This window comes from Chelonoidis abingdonii, chromosome 7, assembly GCF_003597395.2.
Source record: "Chelonoidis abingdonii isolate Lonesome George chromosome 7, CheloAbing_2.0, whole genome shotgun sequence".
NCBI classification, from domain to species: domain Eukaryota; kingdom Metazoa; phylum Chordata; order Testudines; family Testudinidae; genus Chelonoidis; species Chelonoidis abingdonii.
In genome coordinates this window covers 11,733,182-11,760,578 of record NC_133775.1, presented here as the reverse complement: position 1 = coordinate 11,760,578, position 27,397 = coordinate 11,733,182, and the positions used below count along the sequence as shown (strand labels likewise).

The window sequence follows — 27,397 nt, the reverse complement described above, 5'->3', positions numbered from 1 at the left end:
ACACACACACACACACACACACACACTGAAAAATGGGTGTTGCCATACCAATTGATTAGTCTCATTAAAGTTAAGGTGGGCTATTATCAGCAGGAGAAAAAAAAAAACACACCTTTGTAGTGATAATCAGATGGCCCATTTCAAACAGTTGACAAGAAGATGTGAGCAACAGTAGGGGAAAAATTAGTGTAGGGAAATAGTTTTTACTTTGTGTAATGACTCTCCACTCTCAGTCTTTATTCAAGCCTAATTTAAATGATGTTCAGTTTGCAAATTAATTCAAGTTCATGTTCTCTCTCTCTCTCTGTGTATATATCTTTATCTTTCTACTGTATTTTCCACTGAATGCATCCGATGAAGTGGGTTTTAGTCCACAAAAGCTTATGCCTAAATAAATTTGTTAGTCTCTAAGGTGCAACAAGTACTCCTCGTTCTTTTTGCTGATACAGACTAACATGGCTACCACTCTGAAACCTGACTAAATGTTCATCATTCTTTAATATTCATTGAATGAAAGTTCTCCTATATGACTCAACTCTGAACGAAGACAGATCTGACACCATTCCCACATGGAACAGTTTTCCGGTTTAAGTATATTTAATCTTGAAAATTACAGCAGTTGGTAAGCGTAGCACAGGTAACATTCTGAAATTGCTTCAGAAAGCTTTTAGGGAGAAAACTGTACAATTAAAAGGTTACCTCTGTTTGTATACAATCCTAACAGCCCAGAACTGTCACAAAGCACTAAGCCCAGCTGAAATACTGATAGCAAGGGAAAAGCCATGGAAATGATCATAGCCATGGCTAAAGATGTCTTTTAAAACATAGCTCTTTGCATTCTACTCTTCAGCTTAAATTCAGACATTTCAAAAAGAACAAACCAACATAAAACCTTACACACAATAGTGACAGAAAATAAGTTTTGACTCATCAGTGATGGGAACTCCAGGCAGATTTTGGCCCAGGAGTTTCACAGGCTAAGCAAGGTAAAGGTATAGCACAAGCTGTATCATTTAATTTAAAACATGTACAGCAGAATATTTAAGTTATATAAACTTTCAAAACCTTTTTAAAACAGTTAGAAAGCCTCATCTCACATACTAGCATTTATCCCTAATGCTTACTCTAAGTATAACTATCACCTTCCCATCACAGCAGTTTCAGAATATTATGAAATCCTATTAGACAGGCAGACACGCTAATGATTTGTCTTTTAGCTTCTAATAACGGGTACTTAAAACAGTTGAATGCTGTCAGCTAAACCAGAACTGGTTCCTCTATTAGAAGTAATGTATTTTTTGGAAAACAAGTTTTTGTTTTGTTTTATGAACATAGTTTATAAACTGATAAAACATCTATACTGGAATAAGGAGCCACTTCCTCATGCACAATCAGTCTTTGGGCAAAAAACTCAGTTTCACTATTCTTTAGATCTACTTGAACGACTTACTTGTAAGTCGTCTCATTTAATTTCAATCAAGGTAACCTCAGTAGTTCATACATTTACAGAAACATTTAAGTTAGAATAAAGGCATTAACAGATCATTCATTCATAATATGGCAAATATCACAAGTGAAATAGACATCTTAGTGTTGTAGTCATATACAATCCATATACCATCAGACACCTCTGAAGAGTAGCCTGGAATGGGCTATTGTAAAGACCATGAAAGACTGCATTACTGGCAGCTCTGCGTGGCTGCACTATGCTTGTTCCATAATCTCATGAAGTGGTGCCCTAGCTAGCCAGACTGGTGCCCCAGTTTCCATTTCGGGTCATATACGATAGCAGACTTTGTATAGTTTAATCTAATGCGTACAGAATAGCCATCTTCCTGGGGGAAAACAGCATTCCAAATGGTTAATATGTTCATTTAAAAACCTCTTGGTACCAAGGGATACAACATTTTCATAAACTCTGATATTGGCAGATTGTGTGTTCCATTTCCTGCAATGGACTTTTCACAGTAGAAGTCAAGACTTCTCTAGTCTGAAAGGTAAAAGTAACTGCCCATAAAACACAGTTCTTCAGAACTTAAAAAAAAAATCCTATAATTTTATGTCCGACAATTTTCACTTCTTTTTGGGTCAAGGAAACTACATACATTCAGATGTATGTAGAGGAATGAAGCTACCCACATAATACCTTGAGTACAAAACGAAGAATTATGCAATGTGATAATGGTAACATTACTAAAGCACTTTGTTAATATTTCTAAAACACACAAAGTAATGAAACTATTCAAGATTGTGGATGGTGTGTTAACTATTATAGTGAAGTAAAGAGGTGTTGTGTCAGCCATCCCTTTCCCATAAGGTAAACAGTACAGCGATTCTCTCTTCAGGAATTAGAACTAAAATGCCAAGAAGTTCAACAATAGCAGAGTCCTGTTCCATTGTTTGGCAGGGAGATGTGAAGACAGCCATTGACAGTACAAGGAGAATTAGTAAACAATGCTTTGAAATGAAGGGAATTTGAGCTCATGTTGTAGCTTGTTTCCATCACTTATATTTAAATCAAGTATCTGTATGCTGTGGAATCTCCATTTCATTCAACACAGCTTTTAAACTCATTAATAACAGAGGAAGAAATACGTTTTTACCATTGACAGCTTTATGTAAAATTTCACACTCCGCACAACAATGCAATTTACAAAGGATCTTATATATGATGTTGGGTTATATTTTGCACTGTAATGCATTTGGAATACAAATCACTGCACAAGACTGACAAAATTTGTACAAGAAATGGCAAAGCAATCAATCAGTTATAAAAAGATGACCGAATATCCTGGTTCTCCTGTCAGGACATGCAGCTCCATGTGATGAGAAGGGCTATCTTACTTCAACTAACATTTTGAGCTCTGATGTGGAGCTCCCTCCTTCTCCTACCACTTCCTTAAAACACCTTCGTTTTAAGTTTTGAAAGTCAAACTCAGTTTATCCTCTTAGTATTTCAAGCTTTCCCCTGTCCCCCACTGCACCTGTACCTATATTGCTTTCCTTCAGAGCAGCCAATTCAGTGTTTCCCATTTGGACCAAAGTAGTGCTAATCCTAACCTTGCAGAGGCAGCAGAGATGAGTCATGGGAAGCCAACAGCTGGAAAAGACAACAGTCTAGTGCTGGAGAGACAAAGGACACAGCTTGCAGGTCCCATGAAAAGGAGTTTTGAAGACTTAGTTGCGTTTATGGAGGGCCCATAAACAGGACATTCTGGTTACCTTAGTTACACGAGTGCATGCATGAATTTTTGTTTAAAGCTGTGATTGTGAAATTCACCATTCTTGCAGACAGTTCTATCCAAACACCGAGTTGGTAAACAGTTCTATATTCAACAATGACAGGGATGAAACAAGCTTTCTGTCTCACAATTAAGTCACAAAACAAGATATTCCTAGAGGTTTGTTTTTGGATGTGCATTCCAGACTATTCAAGTCCCACCTTGCTGTAGTCATCAGTAATCCTACAGGTATGACTAGATCAAGCATTGATCATAGATCCCCTCAGAAGTTGTCATTAAAGTAGACATTTGCCCAAGAGTTACCACAAGTGGTATCCACTACCACAATTGTTAGCAAATAACTTCACTGGTGACCACTGTAGTACAAGTAACTCCAACTGCACATGTGATAAAGGATTATTAGAGGATGGTTTACAAACTTATACCTGCAGCTTTCAGTATGGTTTGGCTTGTGGCTGCTTTTTACATGGAGGTGGTCTCCCATGACGTACAATATGTTTTTCTAAGCTATCTAGAATGGCAATTGCAATTCGCTGGACATCTGGATCAGTTTGGCCGTTTTCCTTGATGTTGTATAAGTGCTGCAATCCACCTTCTTCAATTAACATGTTGCAATACCTGGCAGCTGAAATGAGATATAAAAAAAAGTTAACTGTCTGTAGAGAAGAAAACCAATTGTGAAATACACTTAGATCAGAGTTAACTCCAACACCTATCTATTATTCCAGTCAACGTTTAGGACATTTGAAAAAGTGTCTGCAAAACTGCATTATCATTCAGTAAAATTTCATTGTAATGGGAAAGAAGGATCTTGTGGTTAAGACCTTTGACTATGCCTCATATCATCTGGGTTCAATTCCCAGCTCTGCTACTGACTTCCTGTGACACCCTATAAAATGCGGATAATACTTCTCTCTCTCTCTCATTTGTGTTGCAATGATACACTCTAATATTTTTGGCATTCACATGCCAATGTGATCTAAGTAAGTACCTAAACAGACAAACTGCTGTTATTGGTGACTGCAGTATGTATCAGTTATCATGATATAGTATCAGAGATATCACAATATTAATATTGCCCCATTCTGTAAACAGGAAAAAATTTCACAGAAACCCAGTGTGCTGACCATTGATAAATGCAACTTTTTAAAATGGTACCTACTGTAAGTTGCCAGGAATGCACCTCTCCTCCCGATACAAAACTCCGTATTTCTGACCATTTGTATTATTGATTTAAAAAGGTATGTAACACACGTTTCAACTACATATGACTTCAGCACTCTTAGGCCTGGTCTACACCCCTCTGCCCTCAAGCAGATATCCCACTCCTTTTGAGTTCAAAGGTGAAAGTTCTTGCAGATCCTGAACTTGTCTTTTTTGTGCGATTCCCCCAGAAACTTCAAACAGCTATCGTGGGGGTCACTAATAGGCATCAGCTGGGTACACAATGAATATGGCTTAAAGCCTAGGGAACGGGACATGCCCCGCACTGCAGCAAAGTCCCAGTCAGGACTCTAACTACTAAAACTATCTAACACTTAACTTAATGGTCAAAGTAAAGTATCTAAAACTAACTACAGAGGAGACAGAACAATGGGCTGAAAAAACTGCTAATATTTTTGCAATGCAAGACAAGGCGCTCCAAACAGCCATCATGAACAGTAAGAAGGTCAGTGGTGCCTGATATTCCGCCAAATGAGTGCGGCACTCAAGGGGGCACCACAGCCAACCTGCCAGATACTGCTAAGGCAAAAGTCTCCAACGACTGTGCACGTGGGCACCACACACCTAGAATGGAATTGACATGAACAAGCACTCGAAGAAGAACCAGGATGACCATAAAACCCCAGGAGATTACTGCTTGCTATACTCTTTGCTCTTCTTTAAATTTAATGAGAATTTATGTTGTCCATAGCTTTGCATTTTATTTATTAATGAAATTTCTGAACAAAATGCATTTCTAGAAAGCCCAATGAAGTATTTGTTTAACATGCATCTGTTTTGAATTAATGTGCATATCAAAATCCATGTAGATAAAAATAGTATAGTTTAAAAAAGAGTTTCTGCCCCTATTTTAAGCAAAACCTTAACATGTCTTTTCCCAGAGTTTAGGATGAAGACCATTAAAACTTCCTGGATTCTTTCAGTTATCCTGGTAGACTATATGTTAAGAGAAAGGAATTTAAATGTGGTTTTAATCCTTTACATACGGTTTTTGCTGCAGACATGCTGCATGGCCCACACTGCCCACAGCTGAACCCCAGGCGTCATGAAGCAGCCAAGTAGGGGGAAAAAAGGGTTGAAAGACCTACAGATAAAAAACAAACAAATACAGATGCTCATCAATTCATTTGGATACTGGATACCATTACTACCGAGCCCATACCTTCACTACATATTTAGTTAAGGGTCTAGGTAAGAAAAACAATTGCGATATGTTAGAGCAGGAGTTCTCAAACTTCATTGCACCACGACCCCCATCTGATAACAAAAGTTACTACATGACCCCAGGAGCGGGTGGGCGAGGGGAGGAACCAACGCCTGAGCTTGCCCAAGCCCCACTACCCAGGGCAGAGGAGCCAAAGCCCAAGCTCCATTGCCCAGGTGGGAGGGCCAAAGCCTGAGCCTCACTATCCAGGGTTGAAGCCCTTGGGCTTTGGCTTTGGCCCCGGGTGGTGCGGCTCGGGCTTCGACCCTGGGTCCCATCAAGTCTAAACACCAGCCTTGGCAACCCCATTACAATAAGGTCCCAACCCACTCTGGGTCTAACAGCTGTGTTAGAGTCTTGGATGCAGTATTTGACTTTTGTTCCCAGTGCTTAAGATAGTTTATTTATGTTATTTACCAGTAAATCATGACTCTAAGCCATAGCACAGGGGTGGGCAAACTTTTTGGGCCGAGGGCCACATCTGAGTGAGGAAATTGTATGCAGAGCCGGGGCAGGGGGTTGGGATTCGGGATGGACGGAGTCTGGGGTGCGGAACAGGGTGTGGTGTTCAGGAAGGGGCTCAGGGCAAGGGATTGGGGCAGAGGAAAGGTGCGGAGTACAGGAGGGGCCTCAGGGCAGGGGTCCGGACTGCAGGAGGGGGCTCAGGGCAGGGGTTGGGGTGCAGGGTGTACGAGGGGGCTCAGGGCAGGACACAGGAAGGGTTCAAGCTCCGAGCCGGTGCCGCTTATCTAAAGCGGCTCCAGGGTGGTAGCAGCGCGCACTGGGGACAGGGCAGGCTCCTTGCATGCCTGCCCTGTCCCCCAGCCCCACGCCACTCCAGGAAGCGCTGCCGCTCATTGGAGGAGGGGAGGCGGAGGGCTCTATGGGCACTGCCCTTGCTGCGCCTCCAGGTACCCCCACCCCCAACTTCCCATTGGCCACGGTTCCTAATTCCCGGCCAATGGGATCTGGGGGCGGGGGGAGCGGTGCCTGGAGGCAAGGGCAACACACGCGGAGCCCTCTGACCCCTCGCCCGTGGGCCACTTCTGAGAGTGGTGCCGGGCCCGCAGCGGCATGGGGGGGCAATCCTGTGGGCTGGATCCAAAGCCCTGAGGGGCCGGATCCGGCCCACGGGCTGTAGTTTTCCCACCCCTGCCACAGCATGTGGTGCCTCGCATTATTTTCAGGCAGGAGTACCTGGTCTGTGTTATTGAAGAGGTCATACAAGATGATCTAATGGTCCTTTCCAGCCTTAAAACCCAGAATCTATGGCCTACAATACCACCCGATATTACTGTAGCTCAATAGCTAATATGCTGTTTAGTTTCTTCATATGGTCCTTTGAACATTAATTCAAAAGTTTACCTAAAGAGGTAAGGCTGGTTGTAGTAGGAGACAGGAAAAGAACAGCCCTATATCTGGCTCTGAAAGAAGACCCAGGCTGACTCAATTCTCCCATCACTCCCAAAAGTCAAGCCACCCTGGTCCAAGGTGAGATACTAGAGGTTACAGTCCAGAAGCCTGGTTTTGTTCATGGGGACAATGTTTGGCAGTCAGCTTACAATGCTTCAGGCACAGATCTGTAATTTTTAGAGCAAGCTGAAAGGTGCTAGAGTTAGTATTTTCCGAACTTTAAATCAAGGCAGTAATTACCTGTAGGCAACCATCTCACATTCTGGCGCTGGCCAATTCAAAATGGCTGAGTGCTGCAAGATAGAGAACCAAGTGCTGAAATACTTAATGCTATTTATAGGCAATTAACATTAATATAACACAAAAGCAGGGAATATTTTTAGTTATTTCTGTACCAGTTGTTCAAGAAGAGATGTTCTCTGAGTGTGACTCAATGTCCAGGCCTGCTCTCCTCGAGATATCAAGTGAGCAATAATCCCAGCTGCAAAGTAACTGACTTCTACCTCAACACTGTGCAGTAGTTTACTGATGTGGTCTATGAAGTCCTTCCACATTAGCTCAGAATGTAGCTCTTTCACTTCTGCTATGTTATTCTGTAGGAAAAAAGAATTGAGAAGATATCAACAGAAATAATGGATGTATTAATGGGTGTCTAACTTCAACGCAGTTAAATGTATTGATATTAGAGGCAAATTTCAAAGTCATAGATAGGAGCTAGGCATCTAATTGTGAATCTTGCCTTTGAAAATCTCCCCCATTTTACTCTGAATTTATCTAAAAGTTAATGGCTTTCACTTGCTATCTCAAAACATTCCCTTCCATGAAAGACTCCCTCAAACCATTAAGACACAGATCACTAAGTTATTTATGCTCTTTTTTAAAAAAGAATAAAAACTTCGAAAACAGATCTTTTAGAGAATTTACCCAGTGTGATTTAGGACCCTAAAGTCCCATTGACTTTCAACCTTTAACCTTCTTTTGAGTACTTGAAGTCATCTGAGAACTTACTCCCTACCCTTCCCTGAAGGCTCAGACTGTCCATAATAACTATTAAATAGCCACTCCTACATAAGGTGGTTCTTTGGGAACACTGGCAGTGTAGTCTAAAAATCATGATGTCAAATGCATCGCTCACAAGAACCCAGTATGTAAGATTAAAGGTTAAGAAAATAAAGTATAATTAACAGTGTACGTTCTAAGCCAATTCTCAAATAGAAATTAAAGAGGGAGACAATTAAGAACAACTTGTATTTCTGTAAAATTTAGCATTTTTCTATTCTTCTTACCAGAAGGCCAAGAACTTTCTGTTGGATAGACGACTCAGATGGGAAAGACTGTAAAGTGAAATATAGCTTATGTAAGCCACAAAATAATGGTTTGTTAATGCTGAAATTTTAGAACCAAGGAATGCAATCCACCCCATAAAACATAGTCCTCACCTCTAAGACTCTCATGAAGAGTTCTAGACCTTGATTTTCAATAAAGTGTCTACATGTGGTTGGAGATTCATCAGTGAGATTCCAAAGCGCACTCAGTGTAAATTTGAGTGTAGTATCCACTAGATTCTGATTTGTTTTCTGCTTAACTATTTGTAGAAGTTGCTGAAAAAGGAAAAACAAAAAGGACAGGTAGCTTTGAAGCTGTTCGCTCTATTCCTATATCATCTTTGTTTACTTATGCACAGACTAGGGCAATGAATAGGGTAACTGCATCTCTGAATAGAATGGAGATTTATAAACTTAGTGATTAACACAGTCAGTTTTTCTGTATATTTCTCCCAGTTATTTTCCTACACACCCTATGCTTGCTCTCTTTATAAAAGAATCCAAGCATATTCATAGCATCATAGAAATGTAGGACTGGAAGAGATTTTGATAGGTCATCTAGTGCAGTTCCCTGTACTGAGATAGGACTAAGTATTATCTACACCAGGGGTTGGCAACCTTTCAGAAGTGGTGTGCCGAGTCTTTATTTATTCACTCTAATTTAAGGTTTCGCTTGCCAGTAATACATTTTAATGTTTTTAGAAGGTCTCTTTCTATAAGTCTATAATATATAACTAAACTATTATACATAACTAAACTAAATAAGGTTTTTAAAAATGTTTAAGAAGCTTCATTTAAAATTAACTTAAAATGCAGAGCCCCCTGGACCGGTGGCCAGGACCTGGGCAGTGTGAGTGCCACTGAAAATCAGCTCGTGTGCCGTCTTTGGCACGCGTGCCATAGGTTGCCTATCCCTGCTCTACATCATCCCTTACGGGTGTTTAACATGTTCTTAAATGAAAGAACATCTCCAATTATGGAGGTTCCACAACCTTCTTAAGTAATTATTTCCAGTCCTCAACATTCCTTACTGTTAGGAAGTTTTTCCTAATGTCTAACCTAAATTTCCTTTGCTGCAATTTAAGCTCATTGCTTCTTGTCCTGTCATCACTGGATAAAGAGAACAATTTATCACCCTCCTCTTTGTAACAACCTTTTACATACACCTCTACCTCAATATAATGCTGTCCTCAGGAGCCAAAAAATCTTACTGCGTTATAGGTGAAACTGCATTATAACGAACTTGCTTTGATCCACTGGAGTGCGCAGTGCCCCGCCCCCCGAGCACTGCTTTACCGTGTTATATCCGAATTCGTGTTATATTGGGTCACGTTATATCGGGGTAGAGGTGTACTTGAAGACTTATGTCCCCCCTCAATCTTCTTTTCTCCAGACTAAACAAACCCACTTCCCGCCCCACCCCCTCAGTCTTTCCTTGTAGATCATGTTTCCTAGACCACGTCTACACTATGCACGAAAATCGATTTTAGATACGCAATTTCAGCTACGAGAATAGCGTAGCTGAAATCGAATATCTAAAATCGATTTACTTACCCGTCTTCACCGCGCGGGATCGATGTGCGCGGCTTGCCATGTTTATTCCGGAACTCCGTTTGTTTTGGTGGAGTTCCGGAATCGATCTAAGCGCACTCTGGGATCGATATATCCCGTCCAGATCAGACGCGATATATCGATCCCTGAGCAATCGATTTTAACGCGCCGATACGGCGCGTAGTCTAGACAGGGTGCTAGACTTTTAATGATTTTGTTGCTCTTATCTGGACAAATCTGAGGAAGTCCAGAGCTTTCCTAAAGTGTGGTGGCCAGAACTGGACATAATACTCCAGAGGAGGCCTTAGCAGTGCTGAGTACAGTGGAAGAATTGTTTTTATGTCTTGCTTACAACACTTCTGCTAATATATCCCAGAATGATGTTAGCTTTTTTGGCAATAGTATTACATTGTTGACTTACATTTAGTTTGTGATCCAGTATAACCCCAGATCCTTTTCTACAATACTCCATCCTATGCAGTCATTTACCATTTTGTATTTATGCAATTGATTATTCCTTCCTAAGAGTAGTGCTTTGGATTTGTCCATATTGAATTCCATCCTATTTATTTCAGACCAATTTTCCAGTTTGCCAAGATGATTTTGAATTCTAATCCTGTCCTCCAAAGTGCTTGCAATCCCTCCCCGCTTGGTATTGTCCACAAACTTTGAAAGTGTATTTTCTATGCCATTATCCAAATCATTTTTTAAGATATCGAATAGTACCAGACTCAGGACAGATCCCTGCGGGACCCCACTCAGTATGCCCTTCCAGCTTGACTGTGGACCATTAATAACTACTCTGAGTTCAGTTTTCCAACCAGTTGTGCATCCATCTTACAGTAGGTTCATCTAAGGTATATTTCCCTAGTTTGCTTATGAGATAGTATCAAAAAACCTTACTAAAGTCAAGATTTACATCTACTGCTTTCCTCCCCCATCCACAAGGCTTGCTATCCTGTCAAAGTAGTATGTTAGGTTGGTTTGACAATTTTTTTTTGACAAACCTATGTTGACTGTCACTTATCATCTTATCTTCTAGGTGCTTACAAGCTGATTGTTTGATTATTTGCTCTATTATCTTTCCTGGTACCGAGGATAAAATGACTGATCTATAATTCCATCGGTTGTCATTTTTTTTTTTTATTTTAAACAGATAAGTAGAATATGTTCTCTTTTCCAGTCTTCTGGGATCTTTCCATGAGCTCTCAAAATAATCACTAGGTGCTCAGAAGTCTCTTCTGCCAGTTCCTTCAATATTCTGGATATATTTCATTGGATCCTGCCAACCTGAAGACATCTAATTTGTCTACGTAATTCTTAACTTGTTCTTTTCCTATTTTAGCCTCAGATCTTACCCCCTTTAAACTGATGTTCACTGTGTTAAATGTCCAATCACGACTAACCTTTTCGGTGAAAAAGGAGGCAAAAAATTGCTGAATTTTCTGTTATTGCCTTTCCCTCCTTGTTGAGTAATGGGGCTACCAGTCCTTGGTCTTCCTTTTGCTTTGATGTATTTGTAAATGGTAACAAGAAAACTTTTTTTTGTCCCTAGCTAGTTTAATCTTGTTTTGTACCACTTTTTAATTTTGTTCCTACATGCTTATGGGTTGTAGTTTTTTTTTCCATCTCTCTACCTCTTAAACCTCTTGCAGGATTGTTATGGGCCAACTGTACAAGACGACCACCTCCGTTTGATTGTTTCAAGCAGTGGCAATTTTTCTTAAATATTCTATTGCACATTTAAAAAACAGAAAAACACATTAAACTAAGTCTAGTAGGGGAAAATATTAAATACTAATTTAAACCTCTTTCTGGGTGTTTAATAACTAGTAGCCACTACTTTTAGTGACTTGCATCAAATAAACTGGATCAAGAGTCTGACTTTTTTGGTTCTGCAATGAATTCCACTAAGACACCTAATTTCTTCTGAAGAGAATTAAATTTACAACTGATCAATAGCTTCCTCTTGAACATCTATCCTGCACAGACATTAAGGAAATGTAGTTTGATATACTGGTTGGTCACAAGTAAGGTGCCATCAGAGATGTGTTTTGCATTATAGTTTCTCTCAAGAAATTGAGAGAGTCATTTCTGAAATGTGTATTTCCACTGCCCTGAAGTTGAAGCCCATCAAACTGCCCTGAAACCAGGTCCCACAAACAATGACTTCTGATAGTTTGTTCAGTGTCACAATTTTATTCCAAACTCCAGTAAAAAAATGTTAAACTTTTTTAAAAAGGTGTGTGATACCTAGTTTAACCTCTAAGTATTGCTGCAGCCAGCTGACACCACGTGGCCTTATGTATTGTACCTGAATGGCAAAGTAAACATGTCCAAGGGAGCTTGTTTTGAAGGTAAAGTTAATTGCAAATAATAAAAAGTTTGAGTCAAGAGTTGAGTTTTCCATCCATGCTGCAGTCATTTAAGTCCTGACGCAATCAAGTTATTTACTTTAGCTTCTATTCAGCTGGGCCTCAAGCCAGAGTCCTTTCCTGACAGTCCTGATAGAGTCCTTTCCTGACAGTCTGGAATGCCAATCTTTTCCTGGTAGCAGTACTGACACAAGTAAAATTTAACTGCTTATTTTGAGTTTAATAGAATACATCTAACTGTAGTCAATTTCAAAATGATTTAAAATAGGAGATCCAGGGTAGCAATTTGTAAGAGACAGCATTGGACTTACCCTAACAATGAAGAGCTCTGCACCAAGTTGAGCTGTTTGCTCAGTTGAAAGCTATAAACAAAAACATTAGGTGAATACGAGAAAATTCATCAGGACCTGAGAAATTATACTTCAGCACTTATACATTTATAAGTCTTGTACCTTTGCAGCTAGAATGGAGATTATAGCCACTGCCATCCTCTGCATATTTTGATCTTCATGATTACATAGCCACTGCATAACAAGCTTGGCTGCTTCAAATCTGAAAGTTAACAGTTTTTATTTTCAGAACAGAAATTGCATAAGCCTTTGAAACAGAACATACACACCACACATCAGACCAGGATCCCCTATGCAGTAGAAATCGGAAGCTCTGTGCTTTGTCCCAAGCAGGTGGAAGTGAACACTGGAATTAAGAGCAGTCAAAGCTAGTCTCAGACCCACATAATGAGTGAAACTTACAGAGCAACACAAAGACCTGGTCTACCCTGGGGGGCAGAGAGGGGAATCAATCTAAGTTACGCAACTTCAGCTACATGAATAATGTAGCTGAAGTCGACGTACTTAGACCTATTTCACTGTGGTGAATCCACTGCTGCCGCTCCCCCGTTAACTTTGCCTACGCCTCTCACAGCAGTGGAGTACAGGAGTCGATAGGAGAGTGCTCGGGGGTCTATATACCAATCTAGACTAGACGTGATAAATCAACCCCCACTGGATCAATTACCTGCCAAACCAGTGGGTAGCACAGACATACCCTCAGAAAAGTTTCAACATCAGCTTTTACAACAGCCTTTTGGTAAGCCAAGGAACACCACCAACAGAAATCTGTCTACTGAAAATGTGAAGAGCTTACAGTTTGCTAGCCTGCTACAGAAAATATAAAATCTTCATTTAGGCCAAGATCACAGGGGTTACTCAGATTTCAGGATCTGCTCCCCCAGTGTCTCTTTTACTAGACGTTTAATATAAAAGCACAAGGTCCTCTTTTGTAAAGAGCTGAAGGAGAATTGGCTGAAGACCAGAGATAGCCCCTCACTTTCTTTATCCTTCATCATCTGACCTAGGCATGTTGGATGCAAACCCTCCAAAGCCTTCAAACAACGTTTCTAAATAAAGGGACCACTGCAAAATGACAAAACTTCACTTTCCCAATTCCAGAGAGTCAGCAAACTGGGGATTAAATTCTGACCTCTATTACCAGTGTAGAGCTGGAGTAATTTAACTGAAGTCAATTCCTTTGTCTAGACAATGATTTTTTCAGACCTATAATCCATATAATTGTGAATTATGGGCCCAAAATTTTTTCATGTATACACACGGGAGTTACTATGGGATCTGACATCAGAATCTAATCCTATCAATCAATATCTGGTCTCCAAAATGGCAGAGTTCTATTCTTCCTGAGACTAGGCCAACAATTAGCATATTTCAAAAATAAATTCTACAATCCAGGAGATTAAGAAACCATCACCAAAACCCACTGATATGTTACTCTACATGCCATTTTAATTAACAGGATTAAATTTACCTGTTAAATGGAACATCCTGAAGGATCCTGTCACTGCATAGTGAAAGAAGGCAGTTCTTCTGCAGCTGTATGAGATCAAAAAAGTGTTCAGCAGAAAAATACAAAAATTTCAAAAGTGCTTCCTTGTTACATCAGAGTTGTGGCGTTTGATGGATCATGTACTGTAAATGGTTACACTTCTAAACAAGAAAAGTGTCAAATCAAAAACACGCACATTTTTCTAGAACAAAGCAAAGTCCTTTACATAACAATAACACCCTCTTCACTAGAGAAAATGTGCCATACAATACTGGGGAGTCAAGTTTCGCATGGTCTCTTTACCCAATACAAAGTATAAAGGCTTTTTTGGTGTGAAAGTGGTGTCAAGTTGTACAATGTCAATTTCTTGTTGTTAATTAAGGTTTCTTACAATGACTATTAATAATTGACCTCCAAACGGGCAGGGTCAACAACTTAATAAGAGCCAGGCAGACATGGCTACAGAGATATAACTGGCTGTACTATAATCTTGCACCTAGAACATTTCTTCTTCTTACAATTAAACTCAATGGTCCAATAAGGTGGGAGAAACAGTTTTAAAAAAATCCGTAACTTTCTTCAAAGCTATATCCCAAAACAGAGCACTCCAGGCCAGTTCTCCTATCACAATTAATGAGATCTACAAATCATTCATGATCTCTAAAATCCATACGATAAAAATGGTTAATTTGTTGCCAACACAGGAAAATACTAGAAAACCATTGGAAGTGGCCTTGGGTAAAGAAATACCCCCAAAATATTTGGAAAAACAGGTCTGTAGCAAAATTGTCTAGACTGGGGTCTCAAACACACGGTCCATGGAGTTATTTCCTGCGGCCCTCCATAGGCAGTGACTCCACTGGCAGCCAAGCTCCCCTCCCCCTCACAAGCCGCATCTCTGCTCCTTCGCCTACCTCCCAGCGCTTAGGACTTTTGGAAGGAGAGGGGGGGTAGGATAGTGGGGACACGGCTCAGGGGACAAGGTGGAGAAGAGGCAGGGCCAGAATGTGGATTTGGGAAAGGGGTTGGAATAGGGCAGGGGTGAGCAAACTACAGCCTGCAGGCTGTATCCAGCCCCTCAGGGCTTTGGATCCAGCCCGCAGGACTGCCCTCATAGCGCTGTGGGCCCCACGCCCTCTCCAGAAGCAGCCAGCACCACAGCCCCCGGTGGGGAGGCAGAGGGCTCCATGGATTGCTCTTGCCTCCAGGCACTGCCCCCCTGCAGCTCCTATCGGCCGGGAACAGGTAACTGCAGCCAATGGGAGCTTCAGGGGAGGTACTTGGAGGCACAGCAAGAGCAGCACACATGGAGCCCTCAACCCCCCCGCCCCCAGTGGCCGCAGCGCTTCCTGGAGTGGCACGGGGCCGGGGACAAGGCAAGCAGGGAGGGAGCCTGCCCTAGCCCCAGTACGTGCTGCTGCCAGCCCGGAGCCCAAAGCCCTCCTGCACCTCGCCCCCCAGCTCCCTGCCCTAAGCTCCCTGCCTGCACCTCACACCCCTCCTGCACCCCAACTCCCTGCCCTGAGCCCCCTGCTGCACCTTGCACCCCTGTGCACTCCAACCCCCTTCCCCGAGCCCCCAATACACCGCACACCCATCTTCTGCCCCAATCCCTTGCTCTGAGCCCCTTCCTGCACACCGCACCCCCTCACATACTCCAGACTCCTTCTCGCACCCCAACTCCCTGCCCCGACTCTGCATACAATTTCCCCACCCAGATGTGGCCCTCGGCCCAAAAAGTTTGCCCAACCCTAGAACAGGGGCAGAGAGAAGGCAGAGTTGGGGCAGTGACTTTGGCGAAGGGGACGGAAAGGGTGCAGGGAAGGGGTGGAAAAAAACAGGGAAGGGGCGGGGCCTCATGGACTGGACGAGCAATCTGAGGTATAAAGTTCAGCACTTATGATTCTTTACTGTGAGTAGTTGGGAAGAATGTTTGTTAAAAGTGGCAATGTATTTTGTATGAATAGTTACTTTAAAATGTTCCTGGCAGTACAGCTATGTTGACAGACTGTTAGTGTAGATCATCAGTGTTACTCACCACATAAAGAATAGTTACAGGTGTTTATATTTTATTAAAAACCGTCTTCACATTACAGTTTTTAGAAAGTTAATACAGTACACTGACTTTTAATCTTCTACTACATTACTCTATTTTTTTCATTTTTGACTATACTTTTGTATCATTGTATGAAAAGATTTCAGTGATGCGGACCTCAGGCCAATGTGCTAGTCCTCATGTGGCCCTTGTGGTGATTTGAGTTTGAGATCCCTGGTCTAGACTAGTAACACTCAGACCTCAGTGGTTCAGGAGCAAATTAGCGATCAACATTACCCAAAAGAGCCACAATAGTGTGAATGACCGGAGAAATATCTATCTATCTATCTATCTATCTATATCTCAACTAAATATTATTCTCACAGCAAATAAGTTAATAACTTAAGGCAAGTTGATATTTTAATTAGTTAATAACACAGTAAAAACATGCTGATTGGTTAATAATTAAATCAGAGAGTGTTTTAATATCATGTGCTGCAAAGAGCCATAGGAGACACATTAAAGAGCCAGTTGCACCAGCCTGATTATCACTGCTCTAGACCCACGGTGGAAGGGAAACACTGTACCAGATACTAAAAACAGGGCTTATTTGCCCCCAGTACACAGTCTCTAAAGTTGACATTTTAGATTGAGAATTGTTCAAAACATACTGCCAAAAATGGCAGCCTCTTTCATTGTATCAGGCATTTGCTAACTTTTGGAAAAAGGTAGGCATTCATTCCTCACAGCCTATGGAATGTGATATAACTCCCACACTTCTCAGCTAGTTTGACCTCTTTGAAACACCTCACAAGCAAATCCTTCCAGGCCTAATGCTACTTTGCGGCTCATAAGAAGTTTCCACCTTCCCCTCTGGAGGGAAGCTTTCCTCCAATACATTACATTAATCATGCTTTACTGAGCAATAACCCACAGGCAACATATAAGAACATAACAGCAGCCATACCGGGTCAGACCAAAGGTCCAGCTAGCCCAGTATCTGTCTACCGACAGTGGCCAATGCCAGGTGCCCCAGAGGGAGTGAACCCAACAGGCAACGATCAAGTGATCACTCTCCTGCCATCCATCTCCATCCTTTAACGAACAGAGGCTAGGGACACCATTCCGTACCCATCCTGCCTAATAGCCATCTACGGACCTAACTACCATGAATCTATCCAGTTCTCTTTTAGACACCATTATAGTCCTAGCCTTCATAACCTCCTCAGGTAAGGAGTTCCACAAGTTGACTGTGCGCTGCGTGAAGAAGAACTTCCTTTTTATTTGCTTTAAACCTGCTGCCTATTAATTTCGTTTAGTGACCCCTAGTTCTTGCATTATGGGAATAAGTAAATAACTTTTCCTTATCCACTTTTTCTCAACATCACTCATGATTTAATATACCTCTATCACATCCCCCCAGTCTCCTCCTTTCCAAGCTGAAGAGTCCCAGCCTCCTCACCTCTCCTCACATGGGACCCTCTCCAAACCCTAATCATTTTAGCTGCCCTTTCTGAACCCTTTCCAATGCCAGAATATCTTTTTGAGGTAGGAGACAACACCTGCACACAGCATCCGAGATGTTGGCGCACCATGGATTTATATAAGGCAATAGTATATTCTCAGTCTTATTCTCTATCCCCTTTTTAATGATTCCTAACATCCTGTTTGCTTTTTTGACCGCCTCTGCACACTGCATGGACATCTTCAGAGAACTATCCACGATGACTCCAAGATCTTTTTCCTGACTCGTTGTAGCTAAATTAGCCCCCATCGTATGTATAGTTGGGATTAACTAATTAATACAGAGAGAAGTGGTACCCATATATCCAAAATTCTCTACCAGAAACTTTAGGACTGTTTTTGTGAAGGACAACACAATCAGTTCTGGACTTTTACTTAACTCAATCCTGCCTGGATAATGATATCATGGCGATAACCATTGGGGCATAACTGTCAGATATCTAATGGTGGTATCTCTCCTGTTTGTGTCTCTCCTTTCTGTTCTGGTTCTTTGTTTTTTTTGCTGTGTGAGGAAATGTTTAGCACAGTTACTGAGTTTTGGGCATACAATGGTTGATAAAGATGACAATAGGCATTCTTTTTATTTGCCTCTTATTGTCCTTGCTGATTAGTTTGATTTCAGTAAAATAAAGTCTTTAAAAAAGCCATGCTAGAGGAATATTGCTTCTACAAACTGCACTCCTATGAGGCAGAGAGTTCAACAGGGATGTGACTCCAGTGAATGCAAAAATCAAGGACAGAAAGGCACCAGACATTCCTTGCCCACGTTTGTCAGTGGAAAAATGCAGCTACTATTAGTGTCTGTTAGGTGGGATCCCCCCAACAGTGACACAGTTCATAGCAATAGTACAACCACAGATCCTTAATTCTAGTAAGTTAACTATCCGACTGCACTTCTACAAATTTTGTCATGCATCATGATTATATTAATGTACTGCAGTCTAAGAGTAAAACTGTCACAAAGAGCAGCCTTTCAAGTTACAACAAATCAGGTGTGCATACTGTACACAAACATATCTGGGTATATCTGTTCAAGGCCATCGTTGAGGTAGAGTCAGAACTTGCCTCTTCTCTGTTAAGTTCATGTTGTTTTGCAACATCTACAGGGATGGTTAGATCTCCATCAAGTTTACAAGAAAGCTGAGGCTCTATTTAGCGTACATTTAATACTTCATAGCATTAAAATAGTCTCAAAGCAGAAACACATCACAGTATCTGGGTTGTATTTCTATTATTAGGCCTCCTGTTAGGATGAGAAATCCACAGAAAAAAGAAACCCAATATTTTTACCTGTTGATGGTTGGGAAAATGTTCCATGGCCTTAAGGAGTAAGTGAGTGACATCAGCCAGTAGTCGAACAGGCATGCCTGCTGCTAAATCTTGCTTGGTTAAGTTAAACACACATGCACTTGCTGCTAACTGCACAGGCAAGTTCAGAGGGTGATTTCGCATTCCAATAACCACAAGCTGAAAGACAAACAAAATCATATTCACTTTATATATAAATCCACATACTGAAGAGCAACCCTGGATCCATTGGTGATTTCGTGCCCCACAATTCCTCCCTACCTCTCACTCAATTCAGCAACCCAGTGAGTGACATTTCAGTATCCCGAAAGAGCCTCTCTGCTTTTGCTCAGTTATTTCAAGCAAATAATCTGAGCGCTACTACAGCAATAAGGCTGCTAATTTACCACAGGCCTATAGCCATCCCCTCTCAGGTTATGGTTTTGACTTTGTAAACTTGTCACAAATACCTTATACACAGGGAAACGGAAGAGTAATCTTTGCTAGTGACTGAATATCCAAACTCTCTTTACAACTGACACTAACATGATCAAGCAGCAATATCTCCTGCTAACACAGCAGGGCTGGAAGAATCATGATATTTTCTTAAAGTCACTTGTTTAATTTGAAAGATGTTGATCAATAATCTTTTTTGCTAGATAACTGAATCTCTCTGATCTCTCCTTCCATTGGAATAATAGAGATTGAACCACCTCTGGGGCTCCAATGATACAAAGCCAGTGGCCTAGGGACAGGCTTTAGTCTAATAACTCCTACAGGTAACTCAATAGTTTGTCTATCTTTAAGCAATACTTGTTCAATAGTTAGCATGTCATAATGCAATATTAGGAGACTTTTCTAAGCCGTATTCAGAAGTATTTATTTGTAAAATGAATTCATACTGCTGCTGAATTAGCCTGGTGCCTCTTTTCAGAGGAAAATCAACTCTTTTGCACCATTCACACCACTAACACATACATCACTTTCACGTGAACATTAACAGAAGCTTAATGATTTCTACTAAACCTCTTAAGCAATACCAAGTAATTAAACAGGCAGAAGAAAGCTACATAACATATACTAAGTTTTCAGTATATTATAAGCTTTCCAGATGCTCATCTGAAGTTAAATTTACAGAACAGAGCAAGATTTTCTCATCTGAAGTGTATTGTTTTACCTTTAAAATTTCAGGCTTTGTTTTTTCCATAATGTGTGTTAGGCTGAACAGATGAAAGAGTGCTTCCCTCACAAAGAATGCCCGCTCACTGTACCGTTTCAGTGCTTCAGAAATCTGAGTTTCATTTGCTTCTCCAGACACCTATGAACAGACAAAGTAGTTTATATTTCCTTTTTTAAAAGTTGTCATTACTGTATTTCAGAATTTGATTTTTCTTAACTGTGCAAAACCATTGTTCCAAAGCCGGTGGCATTTTATCCAAATCTGTGTTTTTAACATTTCATCTACCTAGTACATGATCTGCCTGTAGTAACCCAGGACTAGACACACTTTAACATTCCCCATCAAAATAAGGTAATATTGTACAGTATAAATAGGGCTCTACCAAATTCATGGTCCATTTTGGTCAATTTCATGGTCATAAGATTTAAAAAAATTGTAAATTTCACGGATTTCAGCGATTTAAATCCGAAATTTCATGGTGTTGTAACTGTAGGGGTCCTGACCCAACTCTGAAGGCAGCAGCGTGGAAGTAAGGGTGGCATTGTATGGTATTGCCACACTTACTTCTGAAGGCAGCATCCTGCCAGCAGCTGTGCAGATCTGGGCACCTGGCCAGCAATCACCCCTCTCCGGCCACCCAGCTCTGAAGGCGGCACAGAAGTAAGAGTGACAATACTGCAACCACCCTACAACAACCTTGTGACTCCCCTTCACAGCCCGCTCTTGGTCGGGACCCCAGTTTGAGAAACGCTAATCTCCCTCGTGAATCTGTATAGCGTAGGGTAAAAGTACACAAGAGACAAGATTTCATGGGGGAGACCAGATTTCACAGTCTGTGATGCATTTTTCATGGCCATGAATTTGGTAGGGCCCTAAGTATAAACCAAAACTCAGCTTCAATCCAATCTTTGACCAGAATTCCCTGTAACCGATCAGGCAGGAGGAGTGTCACTCTATAACCAATTAACGTTGCTTGTGTCCATTTTTGCCTTATAAGCAAGATTCACAGCTGCAAGATCCATCACACACAAATGGGCACACACTGCTGCTGAAACAATATACTTGATGCAATTTTCTCAGCTGGAGGTGGTGCTTTGTTTTAGCCACACCAATGAGAGAAAGCTTCCTTGTTTTTGCAGGTTACTAATTAGTTCAATCAATAGCTATAGCTTCCCAGAATTCTATTAATGAGAAGTATCATAGGTGCTATATTCTCTTTTTAAAAAAAAAAAGAAAAGAAGGAAAAAGATGTATTCTTAAAGCCTAGATTTTAACTCAACTTGTGAACTCATGTGAAAAACAACAATTGCCTTCACTAGAATTTACCTTGAGTTAATTAACTTAAGCACTGGGACAAATTGCCTAGGAAGGTTGTGGAATCTCTGTCATAAAAGCAGGTTAGACAAACATCTGTCAGAAAAGGTTTAGTTCAGCATTTCTCAAACTATCGGTTGGGACCCCAAAGTGGGTTGCAATCCCATTTAATAGGATCACCAGGGCTGGAGTTAGACTGGCTGGGGACCAGGGATGAAGCTCGAGGCCCACCACCCAGGGCAAAAGCCTAAGACCCAGCACGCGAGGTCAAAACTAAAGCCCAAGGGCTTCAGCCCTGCATGATGGGGCTCAGGCTTTTGGCTTTGGCCTCGTGCCTGGGGAAGTGGAGCTCGGGCAGGCTCAGGCTTCAGTTCCCCCTCCTGGGTCATGTAGTAATTCTTTTTGTCAGAAGGGAGTTGCAGTGCAATGAAGTTTCAGAACCCCTGGTCCAGTTATTACTTTGTCCTCCTTGAGGGAAGGGGACTCGACTAGATGACCTATTGAGATCCATTCAAGTCCTACACTTCTATGAGTCTCCATAAAACTCAGGTTAAGAACACATTTTTCTTTTCTTTTTTGGCAGTTAAGGCAAAAGAACTTCAGCTTTGGAGAGTATCTTTAAAAAAATGTCCCTTGCTCACTTGGTATCTTTTTCACCCCCATTACAGCGAGCACTCCCATTATCTAATGCCACTGCTTTTTAAATCTCTTTATAGGTAAGCAATATGCTATGGTACTTCATGTGTTTCCTAGGGGCAAGTAAATGTTCACTGACTGCAGTTGGTGAATTGGTATTTGTAGGAGGGGTGGCTCAGTCACACACACAAAAAAAAAAGTTAAGTTAATTCACCTCAGGATATCTGAAGGGATATATGTTTGGCTCCAGGAGATTTGGAGAGAGCAAGAGAATTGCCAAGAGACTTTGCATTTGATGTGTTTATATAAAATAATTTACAATGAACAAGTCCACAATCAATCTTCTGCATCCCATATTGCTTGGGCCAAACAAATCTCTCAGATCTTGCTGCCAGACCAGGAAATAATCTTTCATACTACAGCATTCTGAGAGATGCTGTTGCCATCTTTTTACTTGCCCTATTGATAAAAATATAGTGTTGATCGTCACTAAACTATGATGCATTTTGCAAGTGAAAAAACCCACACCATTTGGAACTCATGTCCAGCTTCACATCTGTCTCACATACTACCTAGGGTTATCAGTTTATCTTCATAAGGTATTTCACAGAGAAGTTTTGCTGGACTGTTATACAACTGTTCTGATCTCACTGGAAATTACTGCCTACTGTTTATTCTTAAGTGGTAACACTACAAAAATCAGCTGCTCACACATATAAGCAGACATTTCAGTATAACTGAATTTGTATCAACTCATGGCAGAGCTAAAACCATTATGAAGCTGGTACAGCATAATCTTGAAGAAAATGAAACTATACAAAAAGCATGGTATGACAAGACGACAAGTGAAAGAGCCTTTAATATAGACGTTTTGGCTTTGGTATTAGCCCCTACAAAAGCATGAAATACCCTCATGAGAGGGTCCCTTTGAGGTGGTAGAGTAACTAAAATGAAGTCACTTATCAGATACAAAACCCCTATAGTCAGGGTTTACCCCAAACTGTACATATTAGCAGAGTAAAAGCTTACCATAACAAAGAGCCTATAGTAAACAGGATATGCTATGCAGATGAGAAATGCCAAGTATTGCCTCTCTTAGACTTAATGTTCGAGAGTAATGGGGAGAACTCTTTAGAGAGCATTATTTTAACTGAAGGGCTAGCCCCCATTGGAAAAAAAAAAAAAGAAAGAAAAGTAGTGGCTGTGTTACAAAGTCAAAAAATGGTATTCTCTAACAAACCTGGTTTTACTTACCAGAGAGACCACCACATTAACACTAGTGATGCACACCTAGTAAATAGAAAGGTTTACAGGACTATAGGGACAATGAAGGAACAGATCAAGGGAGAGATGCACACCCATTTTGGCCAGTCCAGATTTTAAGTAAGTATTTGAATTGAATTCATACATCCAACACAGGCCTAAGAGATGTACTGATGCAGACCAGGAAGAAACAGCCCATTGCACTCTGAGCAAAAAACCTGTCTCTCACTGAACAGAATTACCCGGTAATAGAAAAGGAATGTTACACTACTGTGTGGGGTGTAAAACAGCTTAGATAATTCCAACAGGTGGTTCAGGGTGTTAACAGATCACTCACCATTAATATGGTTCGAGAGAACAAAAGGAACCAACTCCAGACTGCTACACTGGAGTATAGCTTTGCAGGAGTATTAAATACATTGAGGGGTTTGAGAACAAGGTAACCAATGCCCTATCCAGAAAAGAGGGGGCAGAGGTGAGTCACTGATGTAATAAAAGGGCTGAGCAACAGGCAGAAACATCGATCTGAAAAAACAGATGTTGAGCTGGAGTACAAAAGTAGTTCCTGAATATAAAGTTTTATTGCATCTACTGTGTTAAGTAGAACTGCTCAAAACTGTATACAAATGCCAATGCATCAATATGAATGAGGCTTTGAAATATTGATGCTTTATGCTAGAGGTCATGCAAAGGAACCAGAGTTTATTATGCCAATAAATAGTTTCAGACTATCCAGTGCTAACATCCTGTTCCCACAGGTTTGATATCTCAAAGTAGTACTTCAAGACTCATTGAATGGTATAGAAAAATAGATAATTTACATTAAATATGACCCCAATTTTGGCACAGAAACAGTTACATGAAGGCCTGAGCCACAGTTATTAGCAATTGCCATTACCAGATAAAAATACTATGATGGGAGGTGAACCTATAATTTCATTCTGGAAGAACCACGTTTGTTGTAACAACCTTAAATAGACAAACTTAAAACGTCAAACCTTTAAGTTTCCTTCTCCTGTAAGGAATTCTGAGTAGCCAGCATCAGTAGCTAACAGTCCCACAAACTGCATTGTTGGTCGTTGTTGAATAAATGCTTCTACAGCTTCATCTGTAACATGCTTTCTTCCGGAAATGTCCAAAGACACAAGGTTAGGTAGGATATCTTTCTGTTCTAGTAAACGAAGTGCTATATCTGATGTGAATTGTTTATCATCTGAAATATCAAGATGATTCAGATATTTTAGTTCTCTTAGAACATCCAAAATCTGTGTCGTTGTCATTTTCAAGCATTTCAGGTGGTGCATGGTCAGAGACTTAAGTTGCTCCTTGCAGGTGAGGAGTGCAGTTATGTCAGTGACAGAGGTATTGGATATATCTAGACTTTCTAACCTTGGAAGTGATGCAACATCTGCTAAGTCTTCATTGTAAAACAGAACATTGGTAATGCTCAAAGCACGAAGACCAGACAACTGACTGAAGCATCTTTCATATGGGTCTTCCAAAGAGAGAGTTAATGAGTTCAGCACAAGGCACTGAAGGTTTTGTTTGATCCATTTATTGCTGCCAAGTCCACTTATGATGTCTGTGATTGTAATATCTGCATTCACCCCCGTAGCATCAAGTTCTACCAGCTTGTGATGGCAAAATGCTTTCCGGAAAGCCACTGCAGAGATTTTTGCTTTGCGGATACAAGCTCGTTTCAAACGCATCTGGTTGCCTCGGAAGATGCCCACAGTTCCATCATTTAGCAGCCCTGTTGGAAAACAGCAATAAGTTTATGCTGTATTACAGATTTTTTTTTAAATCTATGGGGGGAAAATGACAAGGATTAACAAGAATAACTGGTTCATAATACACAGTTTGCAGTCAATGTAGTTATAATTAGGGGTGTACCAAATTCACAGCCATGAAAATCACGTCACGGACCATGAAATCTGGTCTCCCCCATGAAATTTGGTCTCTGGCTGCCCAGCCCTTAAGGCAGGGCTGCCACAGTACAGAAGTAAGAATGGCAATATCATGCCACCCTTATTTGTCCACTGCTGCTAGCAGGCAGCATTGGCTTCTGAACTGGGCACCCAGGCAGCAGCCACCACTCTCCACTCTGCCTTCAGAGCTGGGTGGCGAGAGAGTGGCAGCTGCTGGCCAGGTGGCCAGCTCTGAAGGCAATACTGCCTGCCAGCAGTAGAGAAGCAAGAATGGCATGGTATTTCCATCCTGCCATCAGCTTCAGGAAGCACTGCTGCCAGTAGTGGTGCAGAAGTAAGAGTGGCAATACTGCAACACCCTAACAGCCTTGTGATCCCCTTTTGGGTCTGGGCCCCTAGTTTCAGAAACAGTGCGGAAGAAATCGCACATTTTTCAAGGGTTAGTCATGGCATAAATAGCAACATATACAAAACCGAGTCTGCTTCATATAAGGCTGAAAAGTTCAACTGGTAATTAACCTGTCTTTACAACAACCTTGAATTATGGACATTTTAGACTAAAACTTGCATTTATATGGACCTACCACAATCTTAATGAGAACTGGTTAGAAATTTGACAAAAATTCAAAACATTTTGTTGAGGTTCCACCCACCCTCCATTTCCTGGCCAGTCCATACTGAAGACCAGGAGTCTGATATCAGAAACAGGGTGGTCACCCTTATCAAAAGATAGACTATAGTGAAGACATATGTTAGGCCTGTACTTAATATTTACATCGCTACCTGGATATAACGCCACCCAATATAACATGAATTTGGATATAACGCGGTAAAGCAGTGCTCCGGGGAAGCAGCGCTGCGCACTCCGGTGGATCAAAGCAAGTTCAATATATCATGGTTTCACCTATAACACGGTAAGAATTTTTGGCTCCCAAAGACAGCATTATATCGAGGTAGAGGTGTAGTTAGAAGAAAAAAATCATGGTTTTGACAGTTTTTTATAGTGCATTTCCTGGTTTGATTTTTCTTTTCAGCAACGAAATATATTTTTTGCACACTGCTTACTGTGTAACATGAAATGAATGAAGGTGTTATAGCCAGATAATTTTACATGTAATTATGCAGATACAGGGTGGAACAGACAGACTTCAGTTAATTACTCCATGAAAGATATTAACATTCTAATTAAATATCTGAGCATCTGCAGAAAGATATAGTTCATCAGATTCCTTTAATCCTGACGGAAATAAGAACCCCAGGTAAAAGTGCTGACATGTAACTGAAAAGAAACATTAAACTAAGGTCAAACATGGGACAAAGGACATTTTATCCATGAGGGCAGCCATCTATCCATCCATGATGCATTCAGCAGAAGTTGTGACAAAGCCAGAAGAGCAAAAATTCCTCTTCACTGGAGATTAAGGAAGAAGGTTCATGTGGCTCCAGTGCCAGATTCTACTAGACTATAAAGTAGGGGCTCCAATGTCATATTCTGGTAGAAAACCTACAGCTGCTGCCTTCAAAATAAAGATATTACCATGAAATGCCATAGTCTGCAGCAGTCGATCAGCCACTTCTTGTGGAAATATTCCTGGCTCCTGCAAGCACAGTGTTCCATCTTGCCTTTCTGTACAAAACTTCTCTAGGTCAGCAGTCAGAAAATTCAAGCAGATATCAAGTAAAGTATATGGAGATGCCTCCTCCTGTCATAAGCAAAACACAACCAAGTTACTGAGACATTAGAGTTAAATAAAAAATATTGGCCATGAATGATCAAGCCCATTTATAAACATAGTATTTTGGTACCAGTCAGCGTTTTGTTAGCACAATTGTCGTCACTAATGGAAAGGGTAGCATTACAAAATCAGCTGAGGGGACACCCTATCATCATACATTCAATTGTAACTATTACATCTCTCACTTTGCATCTGAAGAATAACATCCTTTTAAATGTAGTTAATATATTAAATATGATCCTACAGTAATTTAATGGAATATACTGCATTATGATGTTGCTGCTGTTTCCATTTCCCTATTCCAAACAAAAGAGAGACAGG

General features: G+C 40.9%; 1 protein-coding gene across 2 annotated transcripts in view; it reads right to left on the bottom strand.

Moving 5' to 3' along the window:
* Window positions 1-2,596: 2,596 nt before the first annotated feature.
* The window catches only part of ZYG11B (zyg-11 family member B, cell cycle regulator), a 34,328-nt gene continuing 9,527 nt past the window's right edge, over window positions 2,597-27,397 (bottom strand). For both annotated transcript variants that reach the window (XM_032768412.2, XM_075067616.1), the window contains exons 2-14: window positions 26,878-27,043; window positions 24,411-25,165; window positions 20,197-20,337; window positions 19,023-19,199; window positions 14,156-14,220; window positions 12,787-12,886; window positions 12,646-12,696; window positions 8,523-8,684; window positions 8,370-8,417; window positions 7,479-7,676; window positions 7,324-7,376; window positions 5,453-5,550; window positions 2,597-3,867 (exon numbers count right to left, since the gene is read on the bottom strand). In XM_032768412.2, coding sequence (XP_032624303.1) covers window positions 3,677-3,867; window positions 5,453-5,550; window positions 7,324-7,376; window positions 7,479-7,676; window positions 8,370-8,417; window positions 8,523-8,684; window positions 12,646-12,696; window positions 12,787-12,886; window positions 14,156-14,220; window positions 19,023-19,199; window positions 20,197-20,337; window positions 24,411-25,165; window positions 26,878-27,043 — 2,205 coding nt within the window. In that variant the 3' untranslated portion in view covers window positions 2,597-3,676. The remainder of the gene's footprint in view (window positions 3,868-5,452; window positions 5,551-7,323; window positions 7,377-7,478; window positions 7,677-8,369; window positions 8,418-8,522; window positions 8,685-12,645; window positions 12,697-12,786; window positions 12,887-14,155; window positions 14,221-19,022; window positions 19,200-20,196; window positions 20,338-24,410; window positions 25,166-26,877; window positions 27,044-27,397) is intronic.